Source organism: Mauremys mutica, chromosome 3 (assembly GCF_020497125.1).
Source record: "Mauremys mutica isolate MM-2020 ecotype Southern chromosome 3, ASM2049712v1, whole genome shotgun sequence".
Classification (NCBI taxonomy): domain Eukaryota; kingdom Metazoa; phylum Chordata; order Testudines; family Geoemydidae; genus Mauremys; species Mauremys mutica.
Genome location: NC_059074.1, coordinates 16,739,017 through 16,761,960, shown reverse-complemented (window position 1 = coordinate 16,761,960; position 22,944 = coordinate 16,739,017). Strand labels below are relative to the sequence as shown.

The following is a 22,944-nucleotide window of genomic DNA, read 5'->3' as shown; positions in this document are numbered from 1 at the left end:
TGAGTCTATTTGTGTGAATAAGTGCTCACCAATCTAAGTGTTGAACAGTTGGCCTCTAAGTCTCTATATTTCAAAGTAGCATCAATGCACTCTAAAACTGTACCCAAATTATTCATAACTACATGTTTGGCGCACAGTGTTTTGTATCTATGTTTTTGTGCCCTACAACCAGCAGTTGTTTTGCAACTTCCATTTCCCAAACAAATCTTAATTTCTGCATGTGCAAAAATTTGTCACACAAAAAACTGCAGGTGCAATTTGAAAGATTTGTTTAGAAAATTCAGGCCAAGGTATCCTTTCCCAAAGAGCTAATATAATGCACTGATTTTAATATAATTCACATTTTAAAATATCAGAATATATACCAGTATAGATAAGGTCTATTACACTATAGGGTTTAATCAGTAATGGTCAGAGTCTACCACCCTTATTCATATGGTGTAGTACCTTACTCTGCGAGTAGTCCCATTGATTTAGCTAGGAATTTTGACAGAATAGCGTACCACTCAGTGTAAGAGTGACAGTCAAGTCTTTAAGCATTTACCACTTGTGGTTATTCTGCATATACACTCATATTTCCGCATTTCTGTATCTAGATTGTTGCAGAGTGTTTGTGTGGTTTTGCTGCTGTACATATTTGCTCTGATTTAAAAAGCTGTAATTCTTGGGTCATTTTAATTGTGAGAAAATTGTGTTCCAACTCTTTTTGACAATTGAAGGAAAAGACAATAAAAAACTCTACTTGCTAAACACCACGTGCATATCACCACCTATATTTTTGCTAAATAAATTTGTGTGAGCTGCAGGAAGTAAACAAACTCCCTTCCTGGGAAGAAATCCATATGCTCTTTGAGTCATGCTTGTTTGGTCACTAGCTGAAGTCCACTAGGGGTTTTACTATTGCTATTGATTTTATGTAGAAGGCATTTAGATACTGCAGCAATGGATGGTAGTATAAAAGCCTGCTAGATAGACAGTTGACAGATCTGAAAAAACAAAGCCATTTTTATATCTATTTATCATGAGCTTGTTGATGGGTTATGACACATCCATACTGATTCAGAGAGGGAAAAAAGATGGTCAATGGCTAACCAGATAGATGCAATACTAATTCTTTTCAGTAATATGTTGTCTTCATATAAAAACCTCAGTGCTAGTCACAGCTTAATGCTACAAAAACAACAAGGAGGTCGGTGGCACCTTAAAGACTAACACATTTATTTGGGCATAATCTTTCGTGGGTAAAAAATCTCACTTCTTCAGATTCTACAGTGATTAAGGCCTTTTATATATCTGAGATAGCTAAATAGATAGGTCTCATAACAAAAATTAATTAAGCCTCAAAACACGCTTGTCAGGTAGGTAAATATTATCAACACCAATTAAATATGGGGAAACTGATAGATACAGAAGTTAAGTTGCTCGCTCATGGTCACAGTGAGTTAGTTAGATCTGGGGACGATTTTCTGTTCTCCTAGTTCCTAGACTCGTGTTCTGCTCATTTGGCATTCTCCCGCCTGAATTTTATTATACGGATACGAGATGTAATTGCTCAAAACAATCATTGAAATCAAGTGATTAAATATTTCTCATATTAGTTATTTTAATAGGTATTTCCATGGCGGACTTTTCAGAACTATTAAGGATAGCAGTTCTTCTGACTTACACCTATTTTACACCAGGATAATTCTGTTGACTTCAGTAACGTTACTCGTAATTTACCATAGTGTGAGAGAAGAATCAGTCCCTTCCCATCTATGAAATCTTTCTCATATAATATATGTAGGCAGTTTAAAACTAACATAAGGAAGTACTTCTTCACATGATGCACAGTCAACCTGTGGAACTCATTGCCAGGGGATGCTGTAAACGCTAAAAGTATAACTGGGTTCCAAAAAGAATAAGAGAAGTTCATGGAGGATAGGTCAATCAATGGCTTTTAGCCAAGATGGTCAGGGATGCAAACCCATAATCTTGGTGTCCCTAAACCTCTTATTTAGCATGTGCATAGTTGTCTAGCCAAGCGATGACATCTTCTGTGGCGTGATGCAGTTCTTCTAGGCCACTGCTGAACCTAGTCAGCAGGCATTCATCGACAATGTACGTCATCATCTCTGTTGCGCCGCAGCTGCACAAAGGGATGTCACGAAGGCCCCAGCGATTGGATGAGACCATAATGGGCAACATGACGGCAAATGTGCAGCTAGTGGTTTGGGGGCAATGGATCAGTGTCCTTGTTGTGCCACCTGCCAGTACCTGAAAACAGTCAGGGAAGCTAATGATCCAACCAGCGAACCGAATTCCACAAGCACCAGCTCAACGAACCCCAGCACTGTCGTCGTCACTGACAACCCCAACATGCAGCTCGGTGACTTCTATGTCGTTGGTCCAGCTCTATGCGTGTTACAACTCAATGTGGAGGGTTTGTCGGCTGCCAAGTGTGATTTATCTAAACCTCTGACTGCTAGAAGCTGGGAATGGACAACAGGGGATGGATCACTTGATAAATTGCCCTGTTCTGTTCACTCCCACTGAAGCGTCTGGCTCCAGCCACTGTCAGAAGACAGGATATTGGGTTAGATGGGCCATTGGTCTGATTCACTACGGATGTTCTAATGTTCGTTTTCTTTATATTGTCATTATAATACATGAAATTCAGTTAACCAGAAAAATCTACTTGAAAGTCAGGGGTTTTGAATGTAAAACAAGAGAATGTTGGGTGATGATCCTCTATCCTTACCTTACCCTATTGTATTTCAGCCAATTTCAACCTTTTGTGTTTCATGTGTTAACTCCCACTGAAAGTCCTGGGAATTCTCTGTGTAAAAATGCTGAAGGAGCAGATGATTTGCCATATCAGATTAGACCACTGATCTCTTCCATTGACCCATTTATCTTCTCCATGATTCCTTGATTACCACACTATTCATCTAGGTTTTTGTACTTGCACTCATAACTGTAGTCTCTTGAGCTCCCTCCACTGAGAACCAAAGAACACAAAGTGGCTATTTCAAAGTCTAGCATGGCTTTATTCCACTGTGTCAACAGCCTGTCAGATTTTTCCCCTTCATCTTCCCACTAGTATTTCTTCCTTTTCTTTCTGTTTCTCGCTCCTGCTCATTCTATGTCCTGCCTCTTCCCCCACACCTGGTTCTTGGATATTATTTATTTTTTGGATTCCAGTAGTGGCCACAATGTGCTAGGCGAAGTTCACACACATACACAGGGCACAATGTACTAGGTGATGTACACTCACACATGTACACACACGGAAGACAGTCCCAGACTCAAGGAGCTTATGATTTAAGGCAGGCAATATACACAGTGTGGGATAGCAGGATACAATCTCAGTATGTACAGTTTTGATACATATCAATACAGTTTTGTATATATATTGGGATTGGTTTTTGTTTTTATTAAATTCACATTTCCTAGACCCTACTACCCCTCAGCCTGTTCATTATTAGTTGGCCAGTTTCTTGAAAGCATCATGGAAGAAGTGGGTCATGATGAGAGTTTTCCTTTTTGCATTTAGTGTTGCTATTGTGGCAACGCTAAACTAACACAAGAACAAGGGTGTACGGGGAGATTTTGGCAAACCAGTAAAGTGCCTGAAACCACCATGGCTTATTGCTAAAAGCAGCCTAGTCAGCAATCTCAGCTTAACCAAGGCAGGAGGGGAGGGGGGTTTTGGGTTTCACAGAAAGGCCAGCTTGACCCCGCGTCCTTCCTGATAAGAATTGTGTTGAAGTTGCTGATACATGCATTTTAAGAGAGCAGGAGGTGCCCCAGGAATGTCTATTGGGGCCTCAAGGCTGCAAACTCTGGAAAAACCCACCCTTGGTTAATCAATAATCAGAAGGAACCTCTTACTTGACCATTGAAACTGCTTACTTAACAAGTTTTCTTTAAGGGACATGTCATTCTATTACTAATGTATAAATAAAGGGGAAAAGTTTGAGGTAGTTGAACTCGTTTGGGACTCTTTTGGGACTTGTTTGGACTCTCCCTCTGGATACATCTTGCAGTCCCCACCGGCAGACGGAAGATTTGGCCACTGAAAGCCTGCCGCTGTGTCACTCGAGAGCCACACTCAGCTTTGGTAATTATCAAGGGTTGGAGGTGTTTTACTAATCTGTTGCAGATGTGTATAAGTGCTTGAGACTTAGTAAAGTTTAACTTTAAGTGAAAGCACTCTTGTGTTGTCCTGTTTGTGCCAGCCACCTGTTGGTTGGACGGCCATGTCTCCCCTGACTTATTTCCTGACACCACCTCGCACAGAGTAAAAGTTACCAGGAGCTTTTGGTTGAAGGAACCCTGGGTAACAAGGGGACGGTCAATGAAATTGAAAGGCAACACTTTAAAAACTGATACAAGATGATTTTTTCTTTTATACATAACACATAATCAACCCGTGGAACTCATTGACATCAAATATCCTTGACGCCAGGAGCTGAGTAAGATTTAAAAACAGATTAGACATCTATATTTTACTTACATATTTATTTAGGCTGGGATTTTTAAAGAAAGGTAAGGGAGTTAGGAGCCCCAACTCCCACTGAAAATTCCATCTGTAGAAGTCTAAACATATACAAGGCATTTATTTAGCAGTCTAGATAGTTTTCACACAAATTACCACCAGAAATAAATCAGGAAATATCTAGAACAAGCAGCTAGCCTCATGAACAATCCCTCCAAATCTTTCCACTAACTTTAGTCACCGTCAAGACCCGCATACTTTCAAATCTCTACTAAGCTGCAGCATGCCCTGAAAGTCAATATTTAAGATAATGAGAATATCCACAATTACATCGAATAAGACTAAAATATTTTGAAAGGATATATAAACCCTTATGCTTCACAGCATAAGTCAGCCACCAATTTATGAAGATTAGGAAGAAATATCCAGTGCAGCAGTTTATTGCAGAATTATCCTCTATGGGATTTTTTCCACCTTCCTCTGTAGCAGCAGCTGATAGCTGCCTCTGTCAGAGACAGGACAACCCACTGTATGGACCACAGTACTTACACAACACAGCCCCATAAACTTCTTCTGCTCATTCTTCACTTCCTTAGCCCCAAATGCCTGAGTGAATAGATGCGTCTTACATCATGCCCTGAAGACCAAAAGAATTGGTCTCTGAGGAACCATAGGCCCTCAGCTAATCTGTGACAAATATGGCGTAAATTCCTTGATAATATAGAGCAGATGGAAGACCAGAGGAGAAAATATTCCAGAATCCAGCATTCACGACTGGCTATGCCCTGCCTCAAGTCCTGGAGACTGTCAATAAAAATGCCTCAACTGATCTCAGCTATTACACTGGTTCATGAGAAAGGAGATGAGGCATCTCATGTAGTCATTCCCAAACAAAGCAGGTTTTTATAGATTTAAAGCAACACCTTGACCTGTTCACAATTTTAAAACTATACTTTTATCTAATCTAATCTGTTCATCTAATCTGTTCAACAGCATTTCTAAAGTGCCTGTTATCATTGTATCATGGTGCTGAATTGAAACTGGCAGGATGGAAATGGGGGTGGAGTAGCACAAAAATAAAATGTATCCTATTCTGTTTCCCAGTCACATAAATGCTCAAAGCGCTATACGTGAGGAGCACCTTGTAAACAAAAGAAGGACTGTTTAGAAAAACGGGAAGAATATTCTCAGGAGCTTTGTTAAAGGCAGTGATTTATATCCAAAAGAAAGGCAGAAATCTGTAATAGTATGCTGTGCATTATAGTCCACAGGGTACTTTACACTGGAATCTTAGTGCTGAAATCTAAAACATAAGGGACAAGTTATTCCCTTAGATACACATGCACAACGCTTCGTGAAGTCAAGGAGAGCTGTAGTCTTATATTTAATGGTGCAATTTGGCCCTAAATATTTCAACATTTATCAAGGAAAAAAATTGCTTCTCGTCATCAAAGATAATCAACACATTTTTATCTGAAATGTAATGGACACAGAACACCATCTGACATCAGAATTAAAGAAATAAATGTTTTGGGAAGATGAGACTGTAGACTCAGCGTTCTGTCTACTCTGCATGGTCAAGTAACATTAATTTGTTTCAGGACGCTGAGGAAATTAAATCCCTAGCAACTTGTGGCTGATGTTATTTACTCTGAAGCCCAGGAGTAATTTGATGCAACTTCTCGGCACTGTTCCTGTGCTTCCAAAAATTACTGTTTTGAATGTGCTTAATTCTGGAAATTTTCATTATACTAAACACAGGCCAGAAAGAAGTAATAGAGCTTTATGCGACTCTGCTTCTGTGAGCAGGGGGGAGCTGAGTCCTTTGGCTTATTCTCCCTACCCATCACAGGCCCACGGCCAGGGTCTCTAGCAAGCCAGATGCATGAGTTGGGAATGACAAGGGCTCAGAGTCCAGCTGCTCTCTGGGGCAAAGTCTGTCCCCAAATCCCTATTTTTTAAAGCTGAAGATTCTGAAATCTGAAAGTTTTGTTCAACCTACATTATATTCTAATTTGTATATTTGATTAATATCTTTTACTTCACTTACATAAAAGACAGCAAATGCCCTGATTACCAGAACTTAAATTGTTATTATAGTAATTGCTATGCTTCTGGCTGACTTTGGCACATCTCCTAGCCGGGCTCCTAACTTGGGCTGCTCCATGCTCTGTGGTTGGAAGGAACTCTGGCTGGCTGTTTGCTCCTCCCTAGCTAGGGAGCCCTGGGTGGTGCTGCCTGATTGCTGCCCACAGTTTAGCTACAACATTCCACTTTTGCTTTAGTCATAGCTCCAGATGTATGGGCAAGTAGTGGGACTATGCACCAGGCTTTATTCTTCAACGTTTGAGCCCTCCTGGTTGGGGCTCTTTAGTCCTAAAGATCTCTCTAGAGTAGTTCTATCCCTAGAGATAAAATCTAGAGTGTCTTCTTTGCATTCCAAATCAGGAAATTGCTGCACCTTGGTGAAATCAGTTCAGGAAGCAGCTAGAATCAGGAGGTTGAGCAGATTTGTAAATCTTTGGGGCAAATCAGAGTAAGTTAGGCTTTGTCTGTACTTGGGAGTCAGCTGCTGGTACAACTGCACCAGTGCAAACAAGGAAAGCTACGTTTGCTTGGAACACTGTATACTCAGTTGGGGCAAATCATATTTGTTTTCACTGGTGCAGCGATATTGGTTGTTGGCCACTGTTAACTGAATTGTGGCTAACTCCAAGTTGTAGACAAGTCCTTACTTCAGATTAAGTATACAGTAATGTACACAAGTTCCCAGTGGTATTGGAATTATGGGTGCTACCACACCCCCTGTCTTAAAGTAGTAATAACAAACACCAAATACCTGGTTTCCTTCATCAGCACCCCCACTATAAAAATTGTTCCAGCACCTCTCTAAGTTCCCCACATTGAACTTTCTGTGGAGACCATGGCAGTACATCTTGTGCAGGACACATCTCGTGCAAACTGAGGAGTGGCAGGGAGCTAGGTAGGGGAAAGGAGCAGGTGGCAGTGCATAAGCATTAGGTCTCTGCATGCCCTTGCCTCCAGTGGATTCCCTGAGATCAACAAAGTCAGTCTGGACTACAACTGCAACTTTAGCTTTTGCTATTTGCTTTCACTGCAGTAGTATGTTGCTTATGTGTCTGTGTTTGGCATGTGGGCTGATAGCAGGGAGGGTGTATGTATGTAACATAATAATTACAAATTGAGGCTCTAGGCCAGTGGTTCTCAAACTAGGGCTGCTGCTTGTTCAGGGAAAGCCCCTGGCAGGCCGGGCCGGTTTGTTTACCTGCCGCGTCTGCAGGTTCGGCAGATCGCAGCTCCCAGTGGCCGCCATTCACCACTCCAGGCCAATGGGGGCGGTGGGAGGCGGCAGCCAGTATGTCCCTCTGCCCACGCCGCTTCCTGCAGCCCCCATTGGCCTGGAGCGGCGAACCGCAGCCAGTGGGAGCTGCAATTGGCCGAACCTGCAGACATGGCAGGTAAACAAACAGGCCCGGTCCACCAGGGGCTTTCTCTGCACAAGCGGCGGCCCTAGTTTGAGAACCACTGCTCTAGGCCATATCTGGATTACACAACACAACCGATCTGTCATAACAACATGTTGCGCTATCTAATGCTGCCTCTCCAAATCTTTAGTTTCCTCCAAAATGCTCCAGATCTTTAGTTTCCATCCTTTATTCCCTTTTGGCACAAAATACACCATCATTTTCACATCGTTCTGGTCTGCTCTCATGATTTTATCCATATGAACCAGAAGCGAATAAAAGTTGGCAACTACACCTATTATATTATAGAGTACACTTTAATTAGCACCCTAATAAACAGCACGCCCAGTTAATGGGGACAATTGCCAGGGAGTGAGCGGATTTAGCTCACTTCACTTCAGTGACTGTAAATGATGGATAAGCAGCATGCTTGCTGTTGTCTGCAAACGTATTTGTAGTAGTTAGCAGGTGTGAAGTGGTGTTTGCTGGCCTATGGTTCCCCCACTCCCAACTCCCGGCACTGTTCAGTTTATGTAAATTCTCTGCTCTGATGTATCTTTTAAAGGTAACTTTTTCTTACTGAAGCTGTTTAAAAATGGTTTAATGATTTGTCTCTTATTCTTTTCAAAGCAACTGGTGAAAAAAGAAGTGGCTTCCACTGTAACACATTCCTATGACAGGTTTCAGAGTGGTAGCCATGTTAGTTTTCAGAGTAGCAGCCGTGTTAGTCTGTATCCGCAAAAAGAACAGGAGTACTTGTGGCACCTTAAAGACTAACAAATGTATTTTAGCATGAGCTTTCGTGAGCTGCAGCTCACTTCTTCGGATGCATAGAATGGAACACACAGACAGGGGATATTTATACATACAGAGAACATGAAAAGGTGGAAGTATGCATACCAACAGGCAGAGTCTAATCAATTGAGATGAGCTATCGTCAGCAGGAGGAAAAAAAACTTTTTGAAGTGATAATTAAGATGGCCCATAGAAGGTGTGAGGAGAACTTAACATAGGGAAATAGATTCAATTGGTGTAATGACCCAACCATTCCCAGTCTTTTTTTAGGCCACAGTTAATAGTATCTAGTTTGCCATGTTAGTCCGTATCAGCAAAAAGAATGAGTACTTGTGGCACAAGCTTTCGTGGTCTAAAACCCACTTCATCAGATGCATGCAGTGGTTTTAGCCAACGAAAGCTTATGCCCAAATAAATTTGTTAGGCTCAAAGGTGCCACAAGTATGGCTCGTTCTTTTTACATTCCTATGAGGCTTTGATAATCAAGATGATGGCTTAAGAACACAAGAATGGCCATACTGGGTCAGACCAAAGGTCCATCCAGCCCAGTATCCTGTCTACCGACAGTAACCAATGCTGGGTGTCCCAGAGGGAGTGAACCTAACAGGTAATGATCAAGTGATCTCTCTCCTGCCATCCATCTCCACCCTCTGACAAACAGAGGCTAGGGACACCATTCTTTACCTATCCTGGCTAATAGTCATTAATGGACTTAATCTCCATGAATTTATCTAGTTCTCTTTTAAACCCTGTTATAGTCCTAGCCTTCACAACCTCCTCAGGCAAGGAGTTCCACAGGCTGACAGTGCTCTGTGTGAAGAAGAACTTCCTTTTATTTGTTTTAAACCTGCTGCCCGTTAATTTCATTTGGTGGCCCCTAGTTCTTATACAATATTATGGGAACAAGTAAATAACGTTTCCTTATTCACTTATCCTCCTCACCACTCATGATTTTATATACCTCTATCATATCCCCCATTAGTCTCCTTTTTTCCAAGCTGAAAAGTCCTAGCCTCTTTAATCTCTCCTCATATGGGACCCATTCCAAACCCCTAATCATTTTAGTTGCCCTTCTCTAAACCTTTTCTAATGCCAGTATATCTTTTTTGAGATGAGAAGACCACATCTGTACACAGTATTCAATATGTGGGCATACCATGGATTTATATAAGGGCAATAAGATATTCTTAGTTTGCATGTTTCTCTTTCCACCAGTCTGTTAATTCAGAGGACTCTACCTTACTGTGGAACTGCTGATGTATAAAGGGACACATACATGAACAATTCTGCTGCAGCTTTCTAGAACTACCTTTGATATTATACACTGCATGTTGGCCATTCTTACTTTAGTGGTCCTATGATGAGAAAAATCTGTATTTAGAAGTAAAGCCTAGCACCTGAAACTGATATACGTTACAATTGACTACAAACACATGTGACATTTTTCTATAATTTGGACACCCTTTGCCAGAAAATTAAATAAAATTGAGTACAGCAAACCTCTCTAATCCCCACATTCCTCCCAGATTGTTTCTACGGAGACTGTAAAGCATTAGTGAAAGCAAACAAAGTAAGTTACAAAAAAGGAGTGGGGGAAGAACCTCTCAATAAGGCACCTTTAAAACGAGGGCCATCATGGTTCAGCAAAAGGTAGAAATGTTGGTATAATTAAAGGAGGACATCATTTGTAGGTCATTCAAAAAGAATTGTCCATGTTGCCATTCGGTTAGACTTGTTGGCAGGAGGAAAAGAGACCACTCTGTCCTACTGCAGATGGTTCCTTATTAGTTGTGGCTTCTGTAGAGACTCTGGCTCCTCTTTGGAACATGGAGGATTTCTTTTATTACATATTCTGAACACTATCTTTTTTAAAAGATTTTTTTCTCCAATGTGTACAAAATCTCCTTGCACCAATGCTTCTGTACTGAAATTACTGTGCCAAAGGAATGCAAACGTCTAGAGCAACAATGGTTCATTTTCCTTTAATGACTTTGTCGACAGGATGGAGACATTTTTGTGGTGTGATGAATTCACTCGATCTCCCGTTGTGTTTTCCCCACATGCTTTGGAAACTCTCTCTTTCTCTAAGAAGTTATGTCCATCTACTCTGGCAAGAACTTCATTACTTTATATTCATTGTGCTTAAATGACACCCCAGTGGTACTGACCTTCTGGGATGACTGATGTAAATTATATGCTATGTAGGGGAAAATAAAATCTTTTTCTTACTTTTTATGTTCTGCAGACCAATAAAAGTGAAAACAAATGACAGAGAAAATCAGGCTTATTCAAAAGTAAAACGTTGTATGTGTTATGGTTTCAGCAGACTCCAGTTTGTGAAAGCAACGAGACATTTCATAATGACTTATGTATCTTAAAGGTGACTTGCCAAGGGAAACGATGTTTGTGCCCTTTTTTGGTTCTTCGTGATGCATAAAGAAAGCCTGAAATTATTTTAAGTCCCTATGAAGTTTAGTAAGAACTCAAGAGACTTGTCCAACAGCAAGCATAGTACTTTTAACTGCACAAGCACTCAAGTGATACTGAGACTGCTCAGGCTTCTGGAAACATGTTGTTGCCAATGGGCATGCTCATTCATTCCAATATATTTTGCTTGATTTATATATTAGAATTATCAGGAATATTAATCCTTGTCTTTCCTGTATATTTCCCACAGTACTCAACTGAGGACTACAGAACTGAAGTAAAAGCTTCCGGTGGAAGGCAAGGATTGGGGAAGACTGCTAAATCTTTTTCAATTTGACAGATTTTTTTTTCTTTTTCAGGAGAATACTTGACAAAAATGCCTGATTTGGCAGGGGCTGTTTAGGTATTTGTAAATCTATCGTGGGAGGGAACAGTCCCAGTCAGTATCTCAGCTTCTCTGCTGTAACTCTTTTGCTCTAAAAACTACATCACCAGCAATGCTGGCCTTTTGCAACTGTGATACTGTCAGTGCTTGGGCTGCTCTCAACTCTTCCTATACAATTGTAGGCACCAGCAGAAAGGAAGAGATGTTGAGATCACTCAGCTGGCTAGCTAGCTGTGAGTGGTAACATCTTACAGTCTCCCCAAGATGTGTGAGAAGGAGGTAGAAATGGGACAGAAGGAGGGAAAGACATAGGAAGGAGGCAAACAGAAGGGACTGATAGGGTATTGATAGGTGGGAGCAGGAAGAGAGGGTGCCTTTGGGGCATGCCATTGGTGGCAGAAGGGAACAGGATGGGGGGAGCATGAGGGCTCTATGGAAAAAAGATGAAACGTTTCTTCAAGATTAATTTCTGAGTCAGGATTCAGGCAGCCCTTTAAGGATTAATTTGCTGAATGCTAGCCCCACCCCCTTCAAAGAAAATAATAACCTAAAATCTACTATAATGCACATACAGTTGTGCAGCCACCAGACTGGTTTCTGAGGACAATTGTTCCTGGTAAAATTTTTACATGATTGCCAACTGTATAAGGGTTTTAGTTAAATAGGTGATGACAAAAGAAAAATTATAGCTATAGAGAGAGACTGTTTGATTAACAATCTTGTGAAGTCACAATCCCAAACAAGCCTTTAAAAAAACATTACATGCCTTTTTTACACATCCTAAAAAAAATCACAAACATAATGTACTTTCTTATTTTATATTTTCTGGTTATTTTTGTTCATTCTATTTTACAGACTCTGCATAGGATTGTGGAGTTACAGGAATAACCCTGTGCATCTAGCCACTTAGCCATGTCAGTAGCAGTGTCACAAATCACATATTATTTGGGATAGTAGGTAGGCAGCTTCCAAGTAACTCTGATTCTAGTAATCTGTAACAAAATAAGCTTCCCTTTTAGGAACCTGTTCCCTGTGCTAGAAAGTTGTTGAGACACTGGAGGGAATTCACAGAAAAGCAACACAAATTATTTGGATGTGCAGAGAAGAGAACAGATGAATGGAATTATGAGGAAAGGTTAAAGGAGCTAAATATGTATATCTTATTAATTGACACCTGGGAGAGGCAATGGTCATGATGCAGTATGCAAGTATTTGAAACAGGCAGATGTCAAGGACAGAGTTTAGGGTTTAATAAGAGTGTATAATTAGGAGTCATGGGATTAAATTGGAGGGAAAATTTAGGCCGGGGTAGACAACCTATGGCATGCGTGCCAAAGGTGGCATGCGAGCTGGTTTTCAGTGGCACTCATGCTGCCTGGGTCCTGGACACCGGTCTGGGGAGGCTCTGCATTTTAATTTAATTTTAAATGAAGCTTCTTAAACATTTTAAAAACTTTATTTATTTTACATACAATAGTTCAGTTATATATTATAGACTTTATATATATTAGAGACCTTCTAAAAACTTTAAAATGTATTACTGGCACACAAAACCTTAAATCAGAGTGAATAAATGAAGACTCGGCACACCACTTCTGAAAGGTTGCCGACGCCTGATTTAGGACTTGGCTGCACACAGAAGTTGTACCGCTTCAACTGTATAACTGTATTAGTTTAAAAAGTACAGTTCCATAGTATGGTTGTGTTTATACCAGTATAAGTGGAGTTATACCACTATAGCTTATTCCCACACAGGAAGGGGAATAAGATATATCAGTATGCCATCTTTATGTCAGAATAACAGTGTCCAAACTATGGGTTTTATATTTTACTGGTGTATCACACCTCCAACCAAAATAGTTATACTGGTACAAAATCCACATATAAACCAGACCTTAGTTGAATATCCCCCAAAACCTTCCTGATGGCGACAGCTATTAAGCTGTGGAACAGTTTTCCTGTGAGACTCATCAGAAAACCTACTTTTTGGGACATTTAAACTTGCCCAGAAGCAAGGATCTTGCATCAAACCTCATAGATGAAGCATCACTTTGAGATAGAGCTATGTGTCTTTGGCAACCGTTTGCACACCCCTACGTGCTTATTATTTTTAGATTAATTTTTGTCTCATAGTCACTGGGACCCTTCCTTAAAGCCTGACATATACTAACTTCAGTACAGCCTGGTTTCTCTAGGGTCTAAGCCCCAGATACACCACCTGTAGTACAGCCTAGCTACTACAGGGTCTAGGCCTCAGATACATGACCTGCAGTGCCTGGTTGCTATAGGGCAGTGAGTTTTAACCTTTTTTCATTTGCGGACCCCTAACAAATTTCAAATGGAGGCGCAGACCCCGCTGGAAATCTTAGACATAGTCTGCGGCCCTGCAGGGGTCCACAAATCACAAACTGAAAACCACTAATCCAGGGGTAGGCAACCTATGGCATGTGTGCCGAAGGCAGCACACGAGCTGATTTTCAGTGGCACTCACACTGCCCAGGTCCTGGCCACTGGTTCGGGGGGCTCTGCATTTTAATTTAATTTTAAATGAAGCTTTTAAAACATTTTTAAAACCTTATTTACTTTACATACAATAGTTTAGTTATATATTATAGAGATAAAAAGAGCCCGTCTAAAAACGTTAAAATGTATTACTACCATGCCAAACCTTAAATTAGAGTGTATAAATGAAGACTCGGCACATGACTTCTGAAAGGTTGCCGACCTCTGCACTATTCTATGGTAACAACCTTTTAGAGCTCTAGTAATTTCGCCGCCCCAAGCACGGCTGCATGCTGCGGAGGGCACTCTGGCGGTCGCCTGTCCCGCGGCTCCAGTGGACCTGCTGCAGACGTGCCTGCGGAGGATCCACTGGTCCCGTGGCTCCGGTGGAGCATCCGCAGCCACGCCTGCGGGAGGTCCACTGGAGCCACCTGCCGCCCTCCTGGCGACAGGCAGAGCGCCCCCCGCGGCATGCCGCCCCAAGCGCACGCTTGGCGCGCTGGGGTCTGGAGCCGGCCCTTCCCCGAGGTTGAAAACCACTGCTATGGGGTCTAAGCCTCAGACACATGATCTGCAGCAGTGCCTGGCCGCTATAGGGCCTCTCCTGTCTGCTAGGGGGCGGGGGATAAATCTTATAAGCATCTGAATTTATGGCAAGCGGCACAGCGTGTTAGATCGGTGCTCCTTTTAGTTTCTAATGTAAATGCAACATATGGAACCGCCTAACCAGGTGCCGAGAGGGGACCGTAGAGATGCATGCAGCAGCACCTCCTGATGGCTCCAGGGTCTCTTCTGAAATCCTGGGGGGGGGGTATCCGAGCACCTACACGGGGATCTCCTACAAGCAGGGGCCTCCCCTGGGGGATTCCCCTGCGAGCTGCTCCACCGCGCCACCCACGCCGCCACGCAGGGGGAACCCCTCTGTGAGGGGAGAGGCGGCAGCAGCGGCTGAGCCAGGGCTGGGCACGGCGCGGCCCGCCCCCGCTCCCCCTCCCGCTCCCCCTCACGCGGGGCTCCAACCGCCGCCGGCCGCCCAGGGAGAAGCGGCGCGAGCCGCCACACAGAAGATGGAGGCGCGGGTGCGCCGCAGCCGATGTGTGGCGGAACCGGCCCCTCCCTCGGCGGGCGGCGCCATTTTCCCCCTGGTCGGTTAGTCAGCTAGAGCCGAGCGGCAGCTGAGAGGCCTCGGTTCCTCTCTCCGTGCCTGGTGGTAGGGGAAGGAGGACGGCGCAGCTCCCTTCTCCCCCTGTCCAACCGTCCCCCTGTCTCTGGACATCAGCCCACTGGGGTTAATTGGCCACCAGCAGGCCAGGCTGCGCCTTCCTTCCTTGCACACACCTCTGCGTCCAGCCCCGTGTGTCTGAGCCTTTGAGTGAGTCACCAGCACGGGGAAGTGAACAGCGTGTTGCTATTGCCTGGCTAACTTAGCAGGGAGTTCATGGGGCCGTGGAGGTATTGACCCAAGGGATGCATTGCCTGGCTGCCTAGTAATCTTTTTTGCGGGGAGGGGGGAGAGAAGGGGAGGGTTATGTGTGTTCCTGAGTCTTGCACCCTGTTGCAGGAATGCCTGCTAATGTGCCTTGGCCTCTGTTATCATGGTAATACGCCTCCCAGCGCCTGGGCTAGATTCCGCCCAGCGCTGTGCCACTTGCACCCCAGGTCTGGGGAAAGCCTCTGCAGCTCCTTTCCTTGTAACGTTATCTGTTCCCTGGTACCAGACGCTAAAACCAAGCTCCCCCCTCCCCTCCTCAGAATTGGCCACCTGTTGCAGGTGCCTGCGTGTTTGAGGTATCCAGTCTGATGCTTTGGGTATGAATTTCAGAGGTGCTGAGCACCCACAACTCCACTGGACCTCAGTGGCAGCTGTAGATTCTTAACAAGTCTGAAATTCAGGTTCAAAGCACCCTAGTGACTGAGGCACCCAGAACAGGTGACCACTTTGGGGAGTATGGGTACAAATAACTCCTTAGCCTGGTGATCTGCATCCTGTTTCTCTCCTCTTATCAATTTATCTTGGGTTTACACTATTGCTTACTAAATGTTTCACTATGTCCTATTTATATTCATGTTTGTAAACAACTTTGAAAATGTTTTTATAATTTATATAGAACAAGTTGCTGATGTCCAGTTACATCAAAAGTGTGCCAGGTACTGTTGAGTGTTGTTTTGTGATGGTGGTGTAGCTTTGCAATTCTAAGAGTTTGGTGGTTTCTCTTGCCAACATTTTTTTTTGGTGGGGGCAGGGGGATTGATGGATTTTGTTTAGATAGCAGTACAAGCATGTGTGGTGTTTTTATAGGAGAAGGGCCCAGACTTTGCAATGAATAAAAAACTACCTGTTCCCAGGTTCTGAGCATTTAATACATTCTCAAGTCCAAGAGAATACATTTTTTTTCTGTTAAACTCTTATAAATGTGCAGTGGTTTTCATTATCATTTACTAAATACACACCTCTACCTCAATATAACGCTGTCCTCAGGAGCCAAAAAATCTTACCGCGTTATAGGTGAAACCGCATTATATTGAACTTGCTTTGATCCACTGGAGTGTGCAGTGCCCCCCCGCCCCCCCCCCCGGAGCACTGCTTTACTGCGTTATATCCGAATTTGTGTTATATCGGGTTGCATTATATCGAGGTAGAGGTGTATTAAAATATGCTTTATATTTTGGTAAGCAACTTCAGCTCTAGAAATTACACAAATAAATGACTGAAACACTTTGACCTATGATTGAAAAGAACTATATACATGGAAAGTATTTATTAGATATGCATTCTAGGAGAAAATGATCTTTTGGGCAATATACTTAGCTTCAGGGTATGTCTACACTTAAAATGCTACAGCAGGCAGCTGCAGTGCTTAAGTGTAGATGCCACCTATGCCAACAGAAGTGGGTCTCCTATCGGCATGGGCAGTCCAGCTCCCCGAGAGATGGTAGTTAGGTCCACAGAAGAATTCTTCTGTTGACATAGCACTGTCTACAACGGGGTTAAGTCGGTATAGTTAACTCTCTCAGGGCTGTGGATTTTTCACATCCTTGAGCGATGTAGCTATACCAAGGTAAATTCCCAGTGTAGACCAGGACGTCCTGTAGCAACATTAAGGGTGTGTTGTGAGGTACTTCAGAAGGTTTTTGTAGAACTGAGTTTACTTGAAGGGTTATAATTTGAACCAAATGGAAATTAGAAACAAATTCTGTTGATGAGGTATTTAGAGAATGCCTTCCTTTTGAAATATTCAGCTAAACTCCTATGTTTTTCTACCTGCTATGAGTCTTCTCCTTTTATGCTTTCTCCCCACAGAAGACATTTTTGGAAACTACACCTCTCTCCCTTCCCCTTCCTTTACTGTTTTAAGTTTATTATTCTTTACCATTGAAGCCAATGGAAATATTTCCATTGACTTCAATGGGCTTTGCTCAGACCTCATGTTTGTAGATTGGTAACCTGTCTCTTATGATGACTTTTCATCTTGTTTGTTGTTGCCGCATTAGTAGTGAGAGTGGTGTCATAAGTAGTTTTGCCAGCTCCTGAGATATTCAGTAGTTTTCTTAAAGCCCCAGCTCTTGGAGTCATGTGAATACATGAGAATCTTAGCTTTCATTTAAAAAAAAAAGTAAGTAATTTTGGAAGCTTGAACAGATGACCAGAGTATGCTCTAAAAGCTTGAAAACTAGAAGACAAATAAAAAGAACCCATCAATTTTTTTTTATTTTGGGGGTCTGACTCATGTTTTTGGAACGATAGGGTTGACAATAACGCTCAAGGTTTAATAGAATTCACCTAGCTCTTCAATATACAGGCTTATTTGCTAAGCCAAACAGTGTCACAACCAACTACATTGCTCTTATGGACTTAATTTTGAATAACACAAAATGTGACTGTCTAAAACGTGATTAGTCAATTAGTAACTTGTCAGCATAAGCAAACTATAATAAACTACATGTGGTAGGAATTACATTTGCATAATCATTTTAGGCAATATTGAGCACCTTTCTTGGTTAATACCATCCCTACATGATACCCTTAAGAAATAAGGCATGCTAGATTCTGCATTTCTGGGTGATGATAGTGTGCCGCAAGGGGTGTGGTAAGGCAGCAGGCCAAACCCAAGAAGTGTGATAATCCCACAGAAATTGTGTGGAGTGTTGCTATCATGAAGTGTACAAAGAAAATGGGGAAGCCAGTTAGCCATGTGCTTTTTCTGTTCTGGGCATGATTTAGTTGGTTATGACAAGAGTTTCTCAACCAGCGGTCCGGAGGCCCCTGGGGGGCCACAAGCAGGTTTTAGGTGGTCCTCCAAAATAAACCAGAAAGCAAGGCTGGCGTTAGACTTGCTGGGGACCAGGGCAGAAAGCTGAAGCCCGAGCCCGCCGTGCGGGGCTGAAGCCCAAGCAACTTAGTTTCATGGGGCCCCCTGTGGCTTGGGGCCCCAGGCAGTTGCCCTGCTTGTTACCCCCTAACACCAGCTCTGTCTTCTCATCTTCTGGATATGCAGAAAACCTGTTGTTATGGCACAGGTGGGCCACAGAATTTTTATAGCATGTTGGGGGTGCCTCAGAAAGAAAAAGATTGAGAAACCCTGGGTTATGAGATCCTCGGGAACTAGTCAGAAATCTGTCTCTCCAAAGTACTGAAACTTAAGTTGATGCCTTTGTGGGAAACTATATTTTGCTAGACCAATTTACATTTTGTATTTCATAAAAAGATCAGCAGTAATGCTAAAAATCATGATTAGTTTCCATGCCACTATTAAACATACAGAATAATTTTATTCATAAGTAATCTTCTTGCCCCCTCCCTTGCCAAGCACTTTCACATGCTTGGGGTACTCAAAAATACAATTAAAATGTTCTCAAAGCTAGCAAAATATTTGTAATCAAAACACCTTAAAACTTTCAACAGAAAAATGAATAATGGGAGGTAGAAAAACAAGAGGTTAATTGGGGGAGGGCGGAGGGGAAAAAGGTGGATATTTTCAAAAGCACCCAATGTTTGCTTAATGCTGCTTCTATGAAGTTGATAGTAAAACTCTCAATGACTTGAGTGGGAGCTGTTAGCCCAACTCAGAGAGCTCTTGAAAGTCTCACTCTAAATGTTTAAAAGTGAATAAAAGGATGTTTGCTCCCATTGTCAGACACTGAAACAGATGTCAAAACAGAACAAATATGTGTTATGATATGCTGCTGCAAAGACCTGGTGTTCACAGGCTTCATGTGTTATGGTGGGATCCCTAAAAGGGGATGAAAACTAACTATACCAATAAAGTATGACTAAACTTAACTTTTTAATTACTCTTTATTATTATGGAATCATAGAAATGTAGGCCCAGAAGGGATCTTGAGAGGTCATCTAGTCCAGCCCCCTGCACTGAGGCAGCACCAAGTATACCTCCTAGAGCATCCCTAAGAGGTGTTTAAGCTGTTATTAATAACCTCCAAGGATGGAGATTCCACAGCCTCCCTTGGAAGCCTGTTCTAGAACTTAGCTATTCTGATAGATAGAAAGTTTTTCCTGATCTCTAACTGAAATTTCCCTTGCTGACGATTAAGGGACTTCTTGTCCCCGTCAGTGGACATGGAGAGCAATTGATCACCATGCTCTTTTATGAGCCCTAAGTGTATTTGAAGACTTTTTTATAGGTTTCCCCCCTCAGTGTTTTCTCAAAATTAAACGTGTCCCGGTTTTTTAAACCTTTCCTCATAGATCAAGTTTTCTAAACTATTTATAATTTTTGTTGCTCTCCTCTGAACTATCTCCAATTTGTCCACTGCTTTCTTAAAGTGCAGTGCCCCAAACTAGACACAGTACTCCAACTGAGGCCTTGCAATGCCGAGTAGAGGGCACCTACAACACCTCTGTTAATATACCCCAGAGTGATTCCTTCAGATTATGATCCACTGTAACCCCCAGATCCTTTTCAGCAGTATTACTGCCTAGCCAGTTATTCTCCACTTTGTATAGTTGTGTATTTGATTTTGTTTCCTTCCTAAGTGTAGAACTTTGTACTTGTCTTTATTGAATTTCATTTTGTTGATTTTAGACTAGTTCTACAATTTTGTCAAGGTTGTTTTGAATTCTTATCCTGTTGACCAAAGCGCTTGCAAACCCTCCCTGTTCGGCATCATTCACAAATTTTATAAGCTTACTCTCCATTCCATTTCCATGTCATTAACGAAAATATTAAATAGGTAAGGCGCTACTTAATTTGCAATATTGTGGAAATTGTGGTTCCCGCAATATTAGGCTTCCACTGCAGTTTTGATTTTAATTAGCTTACTTTGCACAGTCCCCAATTTTACATACATTTTGTGGTTTGCAACATGCTTTTTTCCCCATTAGTACAGTAGAACCCCATTTATCCAAGCTGATAGCAGCTTTCAGCTCTCTGCATTAATGATAGTAATATTGTTGCAGCAAAATGTCTGGTTATTTAAAAAAAAAAATCAGTCATAACATAATACTTGAGTGTTTATATTGTTCCAGCAAATTTTTCTTAAACAAATGGGTCGTCTTTGGTTTTTCCAAATTATGGCAATTAATAAAGGTCAGTTATTACTTTTCCATGATTTTCCATGTCTTCTTCGCAACTTGGCATCATTTATTTGACAATCATCCTGCAATTCAGGTAGGGCCTTATAAATAGTATCAGACCCTGCAGGACCCCACTTGCTATGTCCTCCCAATTTGATAGCAAACCATTAATAACTACTCTTTGAGTATTAGCTTCCAAACAGTTGTGCATCCACCTTACAGTAATTTCATCTAGAATATGTTTCCTTAGTTTGCTTATGAGAATGTCAATTGGGACTGCATCAACAGCTTTATTAAAATCAAGATATATCTTGTCTACAGCTTCCTCCCATCCACGAGACCAATAATCTTGTTAAAGAAGGAAATTAGCGTGGTTTAGCATGATTTGTTCTTGACAAATCCATGATGGCTATTACTTTTAACTTTATTATAATCTAGGTGCTTACACATTAATTGTTTAATAATTTGTTCTCGTATCTTTCCAGGTATTGAAGTTAGGCTGACTGGTCTATAATCTCCTGGATCCTCTTTGTTCCCTTTTAAAGATAGATGGTATGTTTGTCCTTCTCCAGTCCTCTAGGAGTTCTCGAAGATAATCACTAATGGTTCAAAAATTGCTTCAATTAGTTCCTTAAATTACCCTAGGGTGAAGTGCATCTCATACCTTCCTGAATTCATCTAACTTATAAATATTCTTTAAACCATTCTTACCTTAATTTGGCTTACATTGCTTCCTCCTTGTTAATATTAATTAACCAGAGATTGAACTAAAATGGGCATTAAACACCTTAGCTTTCTTGATGTGATCTTTTCTTAGCTCTCCTTCTCCACTATGCAGAGGACCCACACTTTCCTTCATCTTTCGCTTTCTCTTAATGGTTTTTATAGAATCTCTTGTTGCCTCTTATGTCCCTTGCTAGGGATGACTAATTTTGTGCCTTTGTCTTTCTCATTTTGTCCTTGCATGTTTGCTTTTAATTTGTACTCATCCTTGGCAATTTGTCCATGTTTCCACATTTTGTAGGATTCCCTTTTGATTTTTAGGTCACTAAAGAGCTCCTGATTGAGCAATATGGGCCTCTTACTATTCTTCCTATTTTTCTTTTGCATTGGGATAGTTTGCTGTGGTGCTTTCAATATTGTCTCTTTGAGAAACAGCTCTCCTGAATTTCTTTTTCCATTAGATTTTGTTCCCATGAGATCTTACCTATTTGTAGTAAAGTAATGGTTGTGGAGTCTTTTGGAAGAAGTAGGCAAATGAGGTTGACATTATTTGCAGAGCGAAGGTGGGAGTTGATAATCATGGTGGGACTAAATTATGAGGGGCCTTAGAGACAAAGACAAGCTTGTGTTTCATGTAATGGATAAATGGGAACCACGGGAGGTACACAAAGAAGAGAGTGGTGTGGTCAGAGTGTGAGCCAGGAAGTTGGTCTTAGCAGCTGTGTTTGGAAAGGAGTTGAGAACGGCAAAGATGCTGCAGTTGAGGTCCAAAAGAAAGAAACTGACTCTTTTTAAAAAACTTAGAACCGTGGAAAGCTAAAGGTGTAAGGGTGAACAGTGAGGTCGCAGAATTTGCAGATAACACAAAATTAGGTTAGTCAAAAGTAGAGAAGGCTGAGGAATTCTAGAGGGATTTAACAGAGTTAAATGAATGAGGAGCCTGGTGGCTGATTAAATTAATTGTTGGCAAATGAAGGTAACAAATTAGTAAGAATAACTAGAAGTATGTATTCTCATTGCTGGACTCTAAATTAATTTAAAGCACCAGCAAAAAGATCAAGGTGTAGTTTTGGACACTTAAGTAAAAACACCTGTGCAGTGCACAATGACAGTCAAAACAAATGTTAGGATGCATGAAGAATGGCATAGAAATTAACACTAAAATATTATGCCATCATATAATTCTGTGGTATTCTCCCACCTGAATATTGTGTTCATTATAGTCACCTAATCTGAGCAAAAAAAAAAAGCCGAAATAAAATGTCCAGAGAAGCAAACAAAACTTAGTTGTTACTTTGTTTTGATTTAAGCCCAAGCTATGTCAGGGCTTCCTAAACAGAGTATCTGTAAATTGGTGGTAGAAGAAGTTGTATGTTTAGGTTTCCAAGACCATACTGCAAATAACAAAGAGTAAAACATAATTTTAAAAGTCTACCAAAATGTCTGTTATGTAAAATATTAAATAGAAGTGAACCTTGCCAAAATCCTCCCATAATATATTTCATGCTAGGGTGCTATGAAATGACGTTTATTCTCATACCATACAAAGGTAAAGTTTGGTGATGCCCTACAATCCAGAGGTGGTATTTGGTTTGAGTACTAGACTGTGCTTTGA

The 22,944-nt window shown here is 41.6% G+C and overlaps 2 protein-coding genes across 17 annotated transcripts in view; one reads left to right on the top strand and one right to left on the bottom strand.

Annotated features, from left to right (window-relative positions):
• The window catches only part of RUNX2 (RUNX family transcription factor 2), a 486,380-nt gene that overhangs the window by 308,652 nt on the left and 154,784 nt on the right, over positions 1–22,944 (bottom strand). The window lies entirely within an intron of this gene.
• The window catches only part of SUPT3H (SPT3 homolog, SAGA and STAGA complex component), a 455,041-nt gene continuing 447,195 nt past the window's right edge, over positions 15,099–22,944 (top strand). Inside the window, exons 1-2 of one of the 8 annotated variants that reach the window (XM_045009238.1) lie at positions 15,099–15,446; positions 16,183–16,222. Coding sequence is in view for 3 of the 8 variants with exons in the window: in XM_045009245.1 (XP_044865180.1) it covers positions 15,513–15,526 (14 nt within the window). In the remaining 5 variants the exon portion in view is untranslated. Of the gene's footprint in view, positions 15,527–16,182; positions 16,223–21,139; positions 21,159–22,944 lie in introns of those variants that run through there. The other 7 variants (XM_045009241.1, XM_045009237.1, XM_045009239.1 and 4 more) reach the window with 7 other exon arrangements.